This window comes from Bombus pyrosoma, linkage group LG14, assembly GCF_014825855.1.
Source record: "Bombus pyrosoma isolate SC7728 linkage group LG14, ASM1482585v1, whole genome shotgun sequence".
NCBI lineage: Eukaryota > Metazoa > Arthropoda > Insecta > Hymenoptera > Apidae > Bombus > Bombus pyrosoma.
The window spans coordinates 7,174,591-7,190,811 of record NC_057783.1 but is presented as its reverse complement, the minus strand read 5'-3'; the positions used below and the strand labels follow the sequence as shown (position 1 = coordinate 7,190,811).

The window sequence follows — 16,221 nt, the reverse complement described above, 5'->3', positions numbered from 1 at the left end:
AAACCATGTTCTTAAAGATCCGTAAATAATATACAAGATGTTCACGTTATTAATTGTCAGCATTTCTTTGTGAGAATCACATACAATGATAAGGTTTTTGTTTTATCGTTCGGATGTCAGAGATAATGAAATTTTGTCTCCTTTTATTTTTCTCACAAAAAAAAAAAATAAAGCTCGGAGCTAATAACTTGAACACTGTGTATACACGAACGAAAAGTTCTTATACGCTTGTAAAATTCTTAGACTCTCGATATACTTATATGTTATATTCATCAAGTAAATGGTTCCTTAACTCATTCTTTCCACTTAATTTTTTTTTTTTTTAGTATCTATCTTCTTTTCTTCTCTTTGATGCTTTTCGTTAAGAATCTGTATTTTCACTAGTTTGCTTTACGATTGATTAGTTCGATCTGTTTCTCCCCTCAAAATTATCGTTCATTTTTTACTACGATATGTATATGTATAACGACCCATAAGAAACTTAAAGATAGTTTGATGATTTTCAAAAATCAAATAATACGAATCACTCGAATCAACGATTCACCACTACCTTTTCGAAGAAATCTAATCTCTTAAAGCGAAGAAAAAGAAATATTAAAGTACAGAGAAATACTAATAATAAATCAACGACGAAAAGAATATATAATTTCCAAAAGTTTGCCCGTTTGATTGCAGGAAGCGCAGAAAGCGTAGAAAGCTCGAGAAGCGTTTCTTTCTTTTTTCATTACATCCCTTCGATGCGACTGATATTACTCAACGATTGATTAATTTTATTTATTCTGTTTGCTATGTTAGATGGGCCCGCGGTTGTCCGCGTCAACATATTTGTTCGAAGTATCTCAAAAATAGATGACGTTACGATGGTAAGTTAAATAAAAAAAAAAAAATATCAAATGCCCCAAAAAATCACAAACACACGCCTACACGTACCTCTATTATATTATATATACATACTACTAAGTGTTGTACTACTAAATGTTGACTGTACAATCTGTATGTATTATAAATACAGAGATCGATATATATTATACACATAGAAGTCGTTCTCCGATTAGCTAGATTATCCCAGCAACTATGGAGTTGTTATATAATTGTTCGTCGTTTTTTTTTCCAAATATTCGCACGATCTCCGATTAGTAGAATCACTTTTCTTCCAATTGTAAGAACGAACTTGACGTATATCGGTTCCTTTTTTCCGAAGAAACACTCGTACGAAAAATACGAATAGAGAAAACTTTGCCTCGTGTGCCGCGTGTTTACCAAAATCGATGGCAAATCTACGAGATTCCTAGTATACTTAGTCGATCGACCATAACAAAAAAAAAGTTCTTTCTACGATCGAAGCGTAACTTATGATAGATAAAATTTTTCGATCCTTCTAGTGTACCATAGCACGGTCTGGCACTGATGTGTTTCCGCAGTCTTATAGTTGAAAACCCCTTGAAAGTCGTTCTCTCGAGGAATGTGAATAGACGTTTGAACATTTAGAACGTCTAGAAGACGAGAAGATTTCGATCATAGTTGGTCAGAGAATAGTAGCCACACGTGCAATGAATATCATTTACTATGTGTTTGTATGATAATACATACATATTAACCAACGTATTATACATATGCACACGTATTTCACTGCTAATTCTCTACGTAGTATTCTTATAATATATAAAGCTGCTCTTTGTCTCGCAATATATATATATATACAAATCTAGAAAGGGAAAGAAAAACGAAGAAGAAGAAACACACGTACACGTTACACGTTTCCTCTTTACCTCTTTGTGTTGTCTCTCCCTTTTATACCAGGCTCTCTCGTGCGTATTTAAGGCCCACTATCATAAACTTTTTTAATTCCACTATTATTATATTATCTCGTATGTTATATTAAGCAAGCATATGTTTTGTATGCATAAGAGAAACTAGAACTGTTACGAATAGCACGACCAGAAATTTTTCTCCGCTCGCGAGGGAGAAGTACGAATTCTAAAAATACGGTAAAAATCTCTCGTCTTTTTAATATTTTTAATATTTTCAGATGACGACGAAAAATATTAAAGATATTAAAAATTTTCGGCGAACCATCAGAATCTCATTCCAGATAATTCGTTAAAATAACGTCGTGCTGCGCGTAATTAAAAAAAAAAAAAAAAAAAAAAAGAATACACCATATATACTGTCGCTCACACGCTATTGTGTCGTAGATGATTTAATGGAGTTTGTCGTTTTTTTAACATACGCATTCTCTGTTTTGGTTTTTCTATTCTTTCTTTTTTTGTTCTTCCTATCAAGTATTGTATCACGTGTGAATCGTTGAGATGCTGACAAAATTGCCGTTCGCCTAATGGCGCGATATACACGCAGTATCAAGAATATAATACACTCTGTTCGAATTTCTTGTTTGTCTCCTTACTCGTTTTATTATATTATTATCCTCCTTTGTTGTTTTATATCGCACATACGATTATATTTCAACTAACATCCGCTAACGATTTTTCTATTTAATCCCTTATTGCATAATGTCAACTAGACTCGGTGTGTTTCGTGCTGCTATAGTTTCTTTTATTCAGAGTTCCGCTAAAAAGAAAACTTCGTTTTCCCGCTCACTAACGCGGCTTTGTATTTGCTGCAAACTGCAAAAATAAAAAAAAAAAGAAAAGAGAAGAAAGTGGGTGCTATCTATAATATGGGGTATTTTCTTTCAACAAAAACGTTAATGGTGGCGTTCACATTAACGCCACGCTATTTCCAAAAAATATCCTTTAATATCGTTTCTGTCTCTTCAGTCTTAGATCTGTCTTAAAAGAAAGTTCAAAGAATATTCCCAATATTTAGATATTTTTAAACGTTTCGCTTCCTTTTGGTGATTCGTTAACTCTTTTAGGGGCAAAAACAAAATTGTCGTATGTTTAGGATTCTTTGAAAAAATCAGCCCTTAAAGGTGTTAATCGATAAACTGGCGAAACTAGCGTGCACAGAATGGGATTTTGAGGGATTTTCGTAGAATTTTGTAAGACATTTCGCTCCTCGCCAGGTGTTTCTCGAATGTTAAACGAAATACCTTTCAGCTGGCTTCCGCCGCTTTTTTAATTTCCACAATTACAGCTATCACGATTAGATCGGACAATTTTTAGCTACATTTTACTTTCTTTAAAATAATCGTAATTGTTTCGACAGATATTTTGTAGTTTTTGCTCTGAATTTCGTCTTCTACGTGCTATAGCAGTAGAGCTGAATACTTTTCCTTCAAACTGCGAGATCCGTTCAACTGGTGAGTCATTCCCTTTTTTATTTCTCGCATGTGTTCTTTCTCTCGATTTGTCTGCGTAGAAAGACTAGCTCTTTTTATTTATTCTCTTTCTTTCGTATTTTATTCCACCTATTTAACGAACGCAGTAATTCTTTGCCCTTTTTTCTTATCCGTAAAATAGCACAGGTAAACAATTTTTTCCATCCATCTAACGAATTTTGTAGCATTTACGAAGCTTCGTTTATTATTTTCAGTCGATTAATATATCTGTGTCTCGTTCAACGCACGTAGAAGAAATTATTTAATCGCCAATCGATACTGTAAATATGTTTAATGCCGAAGTCGTAATTATCAAACGTTTCATATTCCGTGGCTTCGCGTATTTCTCATCAACTTTCAACGCAATTTTCTCGTAATTCCACTTTTGTTTAATATTACAGAGATAGAAGGTAATAATTATTAAACCTCGGTTCACTCGAGACATGTTCGATTTCCTCGTTCGAGGTAGTAGCGACGTAGCAGCAAGGAACGCGTGCGTTCGTCGGTCGATCTGTCCTTCAATGTAAATTAGAGCTTAACGAAAATATTTAAAATATTTTGCAAAAAAAAAAAGAAAATACGAAAAGAATAAAGAAAGTCAAAAGAGAAGAAGAAAGTAGAGTGCAGTAAGGGATTAAACGATGGCGGGGCATGCACAGCATGTTGTACAGATGTGTGCAATTTTCAATCATTTGAAAAACGAGAAATCGTCGAAAATCATCGGTTCGTTCGGTACAATTCTAATTAAAACTATCGATTTCTGCGTGATGGCGTCTATAATGTTTCAAAGTTGTTCGATGAAAAAACGACGACGACTACGGGGAATAACGTGAAATTATAGTTAATAAAATGAAATCGTGACAGAGATCTCGTTTTGTCAATAACGAGTTCATCATCGTGAACAAGCAGATCTTTGGAAGTTCGATGAAACTTCAACGTTAGCCTGTCGAATAATTTTCGAATATTTTTCAAGATACTTTGTCTTATTATATTTTCCTATCTCTTTTTCTGTATGTTTTTCGTGTTTCCTTTGTTCTTCAATTTGTACGACGCTTAACAAACATTCTATGTATATATACACGTGTATGCGAGCTTTTCTATTTATCCTTCTTCGTAGATCCTTTTCCTCAAAGGATGCATTCGATCGAGATTTCTCGAAGGGAAAAAGGAATAACAGGTTTCGAGAAACGCGGTATCTCCGACGATTCCAATGGTTCTCCTTCGTTTCTCTGTGTAACATGCAAACAGAAACAAGGCAAGAATCGTTCGCTATCACCGTCTGGAAGCAGCTTAAAAAACGAAACGATATCATCGTTCATCTCATTCCTCACGAGTTACACGTTCGAATACCTTCACGAGACGTTCAGTCCATCATCCATTGTCAAGAGATCTTTTCCCCCTTTTGTTTCGACTTCGACTCTCGTTTAATCCTCTTTCGAACAAGTTGCGTATCGTCGCTCAGAGAAGTTACGACGCTTGCAAGCTCCAACGTGATTTTTGTTTCTTCGCCGTCATAGAAAGTAGTGTGTAGCTTCAACGATATTATTTTTTATAGAGGTTGTCTTGTCAAATTATGGGATGCCTCACTCGCTACCCTATTCTATTTGATTGTCGTTGCATCTGATCAGGCATCTCCTCGTCTTGAAATATGTGACTGTAATCGTACGTTTTCATCCTTCATCGTGATTCAGCTTTAAACTGAACACGTCTTTTACGAAACGTTCAAAGTGCTCCTTTCAATCGCTACGTAAATGGTAAAAATAAATTGTACAACACTTGATCTAATTAAATATCGTCGAAAAGAAAACCGTTCTAACTCGTAGCGTAAGACTCGATAGCTGTAAAAAAAAAAAAAAAGAAAAGAAATCGTCATTTTAATTGTTGCTATTTCTATTACAGGAGAAAGAAATATGTTCGAAAGATTTAAACGATATACTAACTCGACTAATTCACATATTGTTGTCTAAAGTGGGACCACCTTTTCAAGAAGGATCCACATCGTTGACGTGACTACGTTAAACGAGTCAACGTTCTTTCGCACAGAAGCGTGAACGATTTAAAAAGAGGGATCGAACTAAAACAAAGTGCACTCGATCATTCCATTGAAACCATTAGCATTCATATAGAGTGGACACTAGTGGCTTGCGAATTTTTTATCATTTTTCCAAACTCTTCAGCCTCTCTTTAGTTTCTTGAGATTCGAGCGTCGAACGACTATTATACGAAACAAATAGAAAAATTGCTGAAAGAAAAAAAGGAAAAAAGAAAGGAGAAGCTTGGGAAGATGCTAAAAATTCACAACATTCGTCGAGCTGTGATATCTCGAGGATCGAACACACGGAAGCCACCATAATTCGTAGCAAGTGGCGCGAAACGGCGCCGAATCGTCGCACAAACTAATCCGACCGCTCGCGTTTACTTTGCAATTCAATTGCCGAGGCTCGCATCGTGAAACATTTCATCGTGGAATATTAGCTAGCTTGGATGTTCTCATGCGTACGAATCATACCTCCATGACATCTCATAGTCATCCGCCTGTCCTATATTACCGGAGGAACGACGATTTACAGGCAAGCAAGTATCACGTAGAAAAGTAGCTGAGAAAAACAAAAAAAAAAGAAAGAAAGAAATGCTCTATTTTTTCTTTTTTTTTTTTTAGCGAGATCGATCAAAATTCCGAGAACCGCGAACCATTTCAGAATTTCCTTTGAAAACGAACGAAAACGACGTGAAACGAAAAGTTCCTCCTAGTCATGATCCAAAAGACAACCATTTCCTTCTTCATTCATATATATAGCTGTTTCAAAAGTGAAACAAAAAGGAAGGAAAATTATGCCGGAAAGAAGCGGCCGAGTAACGAGCGAAAAGAGCTAAAGCCAAAGAATTAAAGAAAAGAATAACAAATAAATAAATAAATAGAAAATCCATGTAAATCTCGGTGCCACGGTAACTGATTTTTTAATTAATCGATTTGTTTTGTTCTGTTCCGGTCGACGTATTAGATGGGCCGACAAATGTGAAGGTCAACATCTTTCTCCGCTCTATCAGCAAAATAGATGATTATAACATGGTGAGTGCAATCTAAGTCAATCATCTCAAACAAAAGGCCTATATATACCAATCTGTATATCCACACATTGTGTATATCTATTAATATTTAAACGTCACGTGTATATGATGCCGTAAGACTTGCACTTGTCTGTACTTGTATTTGTATTACATGTGGTGTGTATATATTTATACGTATGTGAGGGGCAGCTTCGCAAACGAGAATACATACATGTATAAATATATACATGGTGGATAAGCCGCGCTAACAGTTGGATGTGTGCTATCAGTCGCACCTCGTTGATTTTTCTCGATGTCGTTGACTGTCATGTTGATATACATACCTATATATATATATGAATATATATATATATAGATATATATTTACTATTTCATACATATGTATACATGTATGAATATACGTGTATATCCGTATAACGAACGTTATATAGTTTAGTTATCTACACGATATATACGTACATTCATATATATATATACGTGTATATATACATATATATTTGATTGTCGGAACGTTCGATTTTTTGATTGTGCTGGTCGTTGCAACCAAGTCTGTGCCTTGTTGGAATCTTTTTGCTAGAGAACTCAAGAAAAAAGAGGCGCGACGGATAATGAGAAATATACGAGACGATGCATAAAACATATAGACTCGACCCGTGGATTGCTTTCTTGTTCCACGTTTTTTCTTTATTATTCCTTTCGATCATGCGTGCGAGCGATCGTGTCAATCCTGACCCATCCCCCATTCTCCTATCACATTTTTCTATATGAGTTCTCTTTTTCTTTTCTCTCTCTTTCTCTCTTTCTCTTTCTCTCTTTTTTCTTTTCGCTTAACTCCCTCTTTCCGTGAGAATTTTAGTTTTATTCTTTATATAAGTTGGTCAAATTCAATTTTCCTATCCAAAATGCAATTCGGTCGAGATAATATTTGCCCAGAAAGGACGATATATTTGGTCTTGCAGATGAATGTCTGTTGAGGATTGTCTGGTGTCTTCGAATCGGTGATTGCCATGAGTCCCCTTGCTAAACGTGCCCTGAGTGAATTTGTTTCAGTAACAGGAGTGTTATCATTCGGCTCGGCTAATATGCAAGTTAAGCGTGCGTGTGCGGAGTTTCGTTTCAAGGTTCACCAGCACTGCGTCAACCCAATCTCTTCCACGTAAAACACATCCTTATCGATAACGTGGAGAACCACGTTTTCTTTCGAAATGTTACTATAGAAATATATCACGTAAAAAACACTTTTATCACAATACGTGGAAAGTTGGAAAAATCGACCTGCACTCGAAGCTACGTATTGTTCAATGGGCTGTATTATCTTAAAGACGAATTCTATCAATCAAAGTTCCATCTTCCTAAACCCTTCATTCTATTCTTTTCATCCTTCATCTCTAAAATCATCGACTCTATGAAATCTCGAAAGTTACGTTTACGAAAATGGTTGGTCCACTTCTCACCGAAAAAAAAAGAAAAGAAAAATACGATCCTTCGTACGCAGGCAGTCGAAGTCGAAAGTCAAAAGTCGAAGCTCCTTTAATCACTCCTCTTTTACGCGCCATATTCTCTTCTTTTTCATTTTCTCTTTTCAATCTTAATTTCTCCTTTTGCTGCGTGATTACTAGAGCCTGGACAGAGCAATCGTTGTGGAACACTTGGAATCGTCATGATCTGCACCTGTCATTTTGTCCATCCGATTTCTCAACCCTAGCGTCGATCTTGTATCTCGTCGGTAACAAGTTCGAAATATCGAAAAGCGTATTTGCATTTGGCTATCGCGCTCGATTAGACGACGAAGACGACAGTGGCGATGGTTTCGAACGATCGTCTTTATTCCAGCTCTAGTGATGTTCGCGATGTACGTGTTACCGTAAAAATGTCCGAACACCGGCGAGTGTTAGGTTTCCCGGGTTAATCCTAATATCTTCCCGTGTTCCGACTTTTACGGTAACATATACGTATTGTACACTGTTCTGCCGTGTGTTGCTTCTGCATTTGCGGGTTACATCGACGTTTTACGGCCGACGAAATTGAGATAAGCAACGTAAGAGATTTTAAGGAATTTTAAGAAATAGTTCAACCTTGCTGCAATCCTTGGATTCTTATTTTTATCCTATTTTTATTTCATTCTAGTTCTTATTTGAACAAGCAAAAACAGATTTGTCATGTTCCAAGAGAAACTCTACCACGGATAAAGCCGAAGAGAAATTTATTAAGAATGAAGAACACGATAGGGTGTAAAATGATCCGAAGAACGCAGCACGGTTAAGAGGGAAAGAAAGAAAAATTAAGAAAACTTAAATTGATAACCAATGGTCACGCGATAACCTTATTTATCCTTAGCATATTCGATATTATGCCTCTAACTATTATCTTATCTCTATACTTGCATCGTTGCTAGAAGAAGATATATGAAAGCATATTGCGGCTTGAAATTGGACGATACACAGAGAGGTCGGATGACTTTTGATTTTCAACATAGCGCGCTTTACAAATATTTCGGAGTTTCACTTACGCTCGTATTTTGTAAGTATCTCTTTCTAACGAAATTTGCATATTTCATCACGAGTCGCTTGTTCGCCGATATTATTCTCACGAATATCGTTCACGAATATTAAACTCGCGAGTATTATACATATTATTCTCGTAAATACTCTTCGCGAATATTATTCTCACGAACGCTTGCAGATTCGCTTCGCCAACACTTCTCAAGGACATATGCAAATGTTATCCCTTCCACGAATTGGTTGCACGCAAATTTCGTTTGCCTCGCCGATATTCTTCTCGCAATTTTTATTCCACCCATTCGCTCGACGATCATTCGCAAAATCAGCCCGTAAGAATGCCCTGCGCATATTCCAACGTCGATATTCGTACTATCTACGTTCCTCAGATTTGTACAACGTCGCGCTCTTCCATTCTGCTCCGACGTCGATCGCACACAAATAACACAGTCGTGTTATTTAATCCGTTTTAACGCCTTGTAAATACGAAACGCGGACTAAACTCCTACACGACTGTTTCGTACGTAGGGCCGGGCGTGAGGCGTGCAAAGATTTAATGACTTTCGACTCCGAAGAGGAAGCTTTCGATAACATCTGTCAGCCTGCAAACTGCTCCTTAAACATCGCAAACACGCGCGGTTGAGTCTAAAGGTGACGATGAAACGAAACGATAAAAATCGACTTCATCATGCAAGTCCTAGAGTGGTCTTTTTTCCTTTTTTCTTTTTTTTTTTTTTTCAAAAGCTGATTCAATCTTCCGGCCTCCAGCTTCTCTAATCGTCGCTGAGCATGATAGAACGGTGATATTTCAGCGGCCGCGGCCGTCATTATCGGTACATATTTATTGAAATGGGAACGAGTTATTGTGATTGATTACGTCACGAATCGTGCATACTTGCCTCTATCGTTTCTTTTTTTTTCCCTCTTTTTTTAATTCTAAGATTGCATGTTCTATTGTACACTGTCGATACAAAGTTTGGAAGTATCGTCGTAAGAGATTTTTTTAAATATAACCTGTTTTTTTTTTTTTGTTTAAGACAAATAACGTTTTCTATAGATGTTAGAAACCCTCGACATTCCTTCGACCTGGTTTTCTAAATAATCGAACGACGACGAGTTCGAAGTAATTCGTACATGATTCCATAACTTTTCTTTGCTTCTGTAAGTAAGTCGTTCTCGTGCGAATAAATCTGACATTTTATTAGAAATTGAACTAAATTCAAGGAATTTGTACAGCTTTGAGAACGATTCTCTGCTTCCAAACTTTCTGTCGGTGATGTATGTATATGTACATCCCAGCTCATAAATATTAGAACACCTGCTGGTCTCGTTCCAAACCTCATGATCGATTCAAATTAGCACGACGATTATTATGCAGTCAGACTCAAGCACAAGTTATATGCGGTAACTTCTTCGAAATTATCGTTGAATGTTTGAACAAATTTGCCCTTCTAGATACTGACGACGAATAGGTTAAGAATTTTTGAATATTTAAGTTACCTAGCGTCGGAAATTTGCCTTCCAAAATAAATTTTACGTATGTACTTCTCTAGACTCGAAGATTGACCTAGATAGTCTAACCTACTTCTTGAAAATTTCAATAATACCGCCCTACCTTTATTTTTGGAATCCAAATTAGATATAGGGTGTACTACTTCAATCTTCTTATCCCACACGTTATTAACTAGTTTTTAAAGGAGCGGTCAATCTACCAGCCAAAATAGGCATTAAAAAAAGATTTCTTAAATTCAGAATCCACAGGCATTTTTATTACAATACGATATTATACATATATTACGTTATTTATACGAAGTGTCTGCGAAATCATAGTACAAGCAGTACACGAGCAAAAAGAAACGTCGAATACCTCGAAACTTAACGCACGCCTACCCGACGAATCTTCAAACCCACTTTTCTCGAGAACGAAGTATTAAACGAAAAAATGTTATTCCTCTTCTTCGACTTATTTTTTCATGTAGAATCATCACTCGACTTATTGTACCATGATTTCGAAGACGTCATAGTACACGTATGTACACACGTAATTTTCTCATAACTGTGACCGTATTAATTATTTATAACGCAAGATTTGAAATTACTAGAAGTTTTCATGACTCCCTGATAATTTTATAAATTTGTGCCCCATTTTCCACGAGTGTCCTAATATTAATGAACAGGGTTGCGTACTCCAAGAGTCTAGCCCCCCATCCTTGTCCTAGTCCATTCGTCTCTCTTCACGTCCGACTCATCTATCTTTTCTTAGCTATCTTTTTTTCTCTGTCTGTCTGTATCGTTGTCGTCCATTCATCACCGGTTCATAAGATATTTCGCGAAAAACGTCGCTGGAAAAAACCCGGCCGAGTCGAACTTCATCGAGCCATCGATCAGTTCAACAGCCATCCATAGGTCAACCTTCATATCCGTTCGAAAATCACGAGCTTGTCGCTTGAGAATCGTCGAAGTGGCGCATCTGTGCGATAATCGACGCGAAATATTGTGGGATCTCGAGGAAAGATAACGTTGAACAAAGGAGGAAAGACTCGATGCAAAGGCCACCGTGAAGAAGATTAACACGTTCACTGCTGATCAATCTTCTATCGCTTATGGCATGTACTATGCTTCAACGAGTCATTCTTATCATACATCGTAACACATTCCACGGTACAATACATCTTTTACAACATTCGAGGAACATAATTTGGAACGAATAATGTTGAAAGTGGAAAGTCTATTCTTATTTTCCCATTTTCTCAAAATGTTCGCTCGGACAAGTACACGGTGAATGTGAAAATGTTAAAGAATCGATGTTTTGAAATTTAACTGCATCAAATTTGCAGAATATTCTCCTTTCCTAACACACTTTGATATATTTGTTACGTTCTATCGTTATGTGGAACATGTATTTCAAAGATTTTCCCAGCGCAGCTGTTATGTCCCGTGAAGGGTTCCCGAAGGAGAATTAACATCGTCCAGAGAATAATCTGCGAAATACGTTTCCTGGGGAATAATAATATTCTCAAGATTAGTTTGGCGCGATGTCGATAATCCTCGAGAAATATTCTTCGCACGTATATCCCGCAATATCGTCAACGGTGTAGTAATAGAAGCTGCAAATATAATTCCATTGACTTCGTACTTATCCGAAAACACAATCGGTAAAAACAAGAATCGATCGTCGATAATAATTGATATCGTTCATCGGAACCATTTTCTATAAAGAAAAAACTGGAACTAGGAGCAGACCTCGAAGATATTCAATCTGCATTAAATTCCTATCTCGAATCAAGGAACACGATGTGATGAAGCTTACGATAATAAAATCTTTTATTCAACGCGCTTAAGCGAATTTTCTCCAGCAAGTTATATCGTTGTCTCTCTTAAAGAAAGAAGGGATAAAAAGGGCGTTCGAAGGAAAATCGTGCAAATATGCTTTTTAGCTCGTCGCTCTAGAAGGCTTGACTGTGATTATGTATAGAAAAAAAAATCACTTTTTCCATGCAGCAACATCTCCTATGGTTTTCGTTAAAGGGAAACGTTTAAAAGGACGACATGGTATGTACCGTTCGTTTCAATGGAACGATCTTCTCCCTTTTATTCTTTCATCTTCGTTTCATCTACTTTTTTCGTATTATCCTTTTTCTTCTTTCATTCGTTCTTTCCTTTATCTTTCTTTACTCTTTCTCTGAGTTTAATATTTTCTCTGTCACGCATACGATCATTTAATTCAGCTACGAAAAACGTCTTCCAGCCTATGATAGCGAAATCACGATATAGGAAAAGGTATTGGGTTCGAAGATAGCACGCTGTGTATTGGGTTAAATTGGCAAATTGGCGTTTCTGATATCGTTGCATTCGCTGCTTGCTTGAAACGAGCATTGAAAAATGCGATTTTCTACCTGCAAACGACCATCTTTCTTCTTCTGCATTTCGCTGATATTTGTTAACAAATATTAATTGCTCGCGTCTGTTGTCGTGCAATACGCTTGTCGAACGAACTTTAATTTCGATTCAAAGATACGGTTCGTTCGCAATAAAAGTTTCATTTCAACTGCGACGTCGATATCAGTTTTTCGAACTGAGGATTAATGACTATAGGATTTACATAATATCGCAAAATTTTGCGTCCGACACATTTGTTACGACAGTGATGCGATAGGAAAGCTTCTGAAATGCAGTTACGTTAAGAGATCGATATCGAGTGAATGGCAGTTTCGCAGCGTCAAATATTCGTCTTTATTAAAGTGAATATAATTTGCTATAAAGTAACGATTAATTATGGTTAAAATCGTGGTCTAATGTCAAAAAGAAATTGAGAAGCAGCACGTCTTTAGAAGAATTAGGTATCTTTAGAAGAATAAGAAATTATTGGCTGATAATTGAATTTTATATCATTTTTAATCGGTTCGGAAAGAACAAGCTGTTCTCAGACTTCGATACCGAAAGGAGATGCGAGGATAATAAAATACCGACGAAAGTGCTACTTTTGACACGCTGAAATTTGCGATCCGTACGACAGAGTCGAACTATTAGCTGACTCGTACTACTTGCGTGTAATATATTCATGAAAGTGAAAGTGAATGGGCTGAATGAACCGTCGAGATGTATCATTTTTGCAACGTCAGATCGATCGAAAGTATGTTGAATAATTAAATATCGCCTGTGAACAAGGAATTGTATCGTTTACCTTTCACACGAATACATGCTACAACGATAATCATTGCAAAGAGCGATTACGACTTAGGTGTTTTAAATGACAAAGAGATGAGTAAACGATAAAAAAGAAAAAAAATAACAGTCCATAGCTGAATTGAAATTTTGTTAAATACACAAATTCTTCGCTTGACTATTGGTTATCAATATTCCTTTTTAATCATCATCTTATTCATCGAGCTAAGGAAATTTGATTTTTGTGGGCAAGTTCAGATGGGTTACTTTAATAGAGTATACGATATAGTATGAATATTTAAACAGCAGGAGTTCCATAAGTAAAATCGTAGTTTTTTTCATTTTTCGGCGATTATTTCCTTATGGAGCGCTCTGTGTAAACGGATTTTCCATCGAAATAAAACGATTCTAAACTGTCTTTAAAAGTAACTTACAAAGGAGATTATTTTTCAACCGCGCACAGCGCTCAATATTTTTTGTCGCGGAGTTTCAGCGAGCTCGCGCGTGTTTTACGCTCAATTTTGAACGGTTTTTCCCAACTCACCGACACGTATATACATATAAAAAAAAAATAAATAAATAAATAAGAGAAACCATGCGACTCACTATACCGAGGTTCGAGCAAACGCGCTGAAGTAATCACGCCACGAGCGATCAAATAAGAGAGAAATACGAGGCGAAAATACAAACGTCGGGAGGCTGTGTAGATCCTCCTTTGCGACATGTTGCTCAATTTTCAGAAACTAGCGGAATAATGGTAAGTGTTCGCAACCAGGAATTAAGCAGCGAGAAAGGTAAAAGAAATTGCCAGATATTAAACGAACGAGCAAAACGAACAAGCGAAACCAACACGAAAACAAAGAAAAAGAGAAAAAGAAACAAACGAAAAGAGATAGAGAGGAACGAAGAGAAAGATCGAACGAAACAGGATCGTAAACGAGAAAGGATCACGTCTAGGTTTTAATTTGTATTCAACTTGCCAACAATCGAGGGAAACAAAGTAAAAACCAAAGAAAAGAGGAATGACCAAAATAACCACACAGAATATTTTGGAAGTCTTCTGTAACTCCCTTTCCAAACAAAAAAAAAGTCAAAACTAAAAAAAAAAAAAAATAGAAAAGAAAGACAGGACGCCGTCAACGTGGACAGGTCCAGCCGGGAAAAAGTTAAACTGTGAGCCAAGATGCATGCGTTGTTCACTTGCAATGTACATATGATACAAACACGTGCATATACGTCTATATATATACATACATATATATTCCACTATTCTATCAATAATTTCAAGACAGAAACATATATATATACGTATATGTATTACATAGCATATGTAGTTACTCTCTGTTTCTAGCTGGACCCACTGGTAGTTACGTAGTTAGTTTCGATGTTGCTTCGTTGCATGCCTCTTACATTTGCTTCAACGCGATGTATACAACTATACTTGAACATCATTGTTTGTTCGTCCACCACCGCCTTTGGCCCAACCCCCTCTTTACCCCATTTTTCTCGGCGACGAGACTTTTCATTCCAGCAAGATATCCACGCAGCCTTGATTCTTTAACGCTCCGTGGCCAAAAAAAGAAGAAGAAGTGTAGCAGAGAGGCAGAGAGGGCGGAGAAAGAGGAAAATTTACCACGACCTTTCGTCGTCGGAGCAGAAGTGCTCTCTGCCGTTGAAACGACCTCTAAAACCGTACAGGGTTAATCTTTTTTCTTGTTCCGCCTCTTTTTTCGCTTCCTCTTCTTCTTCGCCCTGTTCTTTCTCCGCGAGAGAACGCCTTTCGTGGACCCTTACGCTTCCGACCTGGGAAGAAAAGACGAACAGTTTTAAAGTTGGACGTGTCGTTGAAAAGACACGCGAGGAGACATAGTGACACAGTGGTAACGAAAAATCGAATTTCCAATTGACTGTTTTCTTCTTCTTTTTCACGGAGCGTTAGGAGAGTCGAACGAAATATTTTAGAACACGATACTTTCGTTCGATTGGGCTGATTATACGAGATACAAAGTAGGCAGGATGTTCGAAACATCGTTGATGAAATTATTCGAGATACAAGGGTGTCTCTAGTTCCTTTGTTCTATATATATATATAGTGACATTTTATCATCATTTTTTTCTTGTATCTTGTTCCTTTCTCCCTTATGAGTTTGTAATTTGTATATTTATTCGTTGCCGCAGTCGATCGGATTTATCGCTGATCGAGTCTGCAAGGATATTTGAACATTTTAGTATCCAGCGGACTATTAGTATCATTTGTACGTGTTTCGTTAAGTTTCAACGATGGCTACTTTGAAAATGTCATTTTTAGAAGATCTGTCGGTGACTTTAAGGTGCTGATGTTACGCAATTACTGACCTCGTTCACGTTTATTGATGCAGCTTACTGTCCTCTCGTTTCTTCTTTGAAGTCTCAGACCGGTTCTATTCGTCTTCAATGTAACGATGCCAGATGTGTGAACATTATTCACGCGTCAGACAACGCGACATTCCATATTTAGAAAGATTTAGCTTATTTCTTTTCTCTTAAATGATCTGCCCAATAAAATTAGAATCATCCACCAGTTACAAGTACTTTGTTTAAAAACGGATCGAAGACGACTTCGAATAAATGTGGTACGATAATTGTGGGATTAAAAATGGAAAGTATCTCAGTTTGGCTCGCCACTCTATTACCATAGTATTTCACTTGCTTTTTTCACAACGTCAACCA

The 16,221-nt window shown here is 36.8% G+C and overlaps 1 protein-coding gene across 12 annotated transcripts in view; it reads left to right on the top strand.

Moving 5' to 3' along the window:
- LOC122575047 (glutamate-gated chloride channel-like) overlaps nucleotides 1-16,221 on the top strand; it is a 41,718-nt gene that overhangs the window by 14,312 nt on the left and 11,185 nt on the right. For 5 of the 12 annotated variants that reach the window (XM_043743420.1, XM_043743417.1, XM_043743422.1 and 2 more), the window contains one exon: nucleotides 6,283-6,350. The exons of 3 other annotated variants lie outside the window; for them this stretch is intronic. In XM_043743420.1, the coding sequence (XP_043599355.1) occupies nucleotides 6,283-6,350 (68 nt within the window). Of the gene's footprint in view, nucleotides 1-793; nucleotides 864-6,282; nucleotides 6,351-16,221 lie in introns of those variants that run through there. 4 more of the 12 variants (XM_043743419.1, XM_043743423.1, XM_043743429.1 and 1 more) reach the window with 2 other exon arrangements.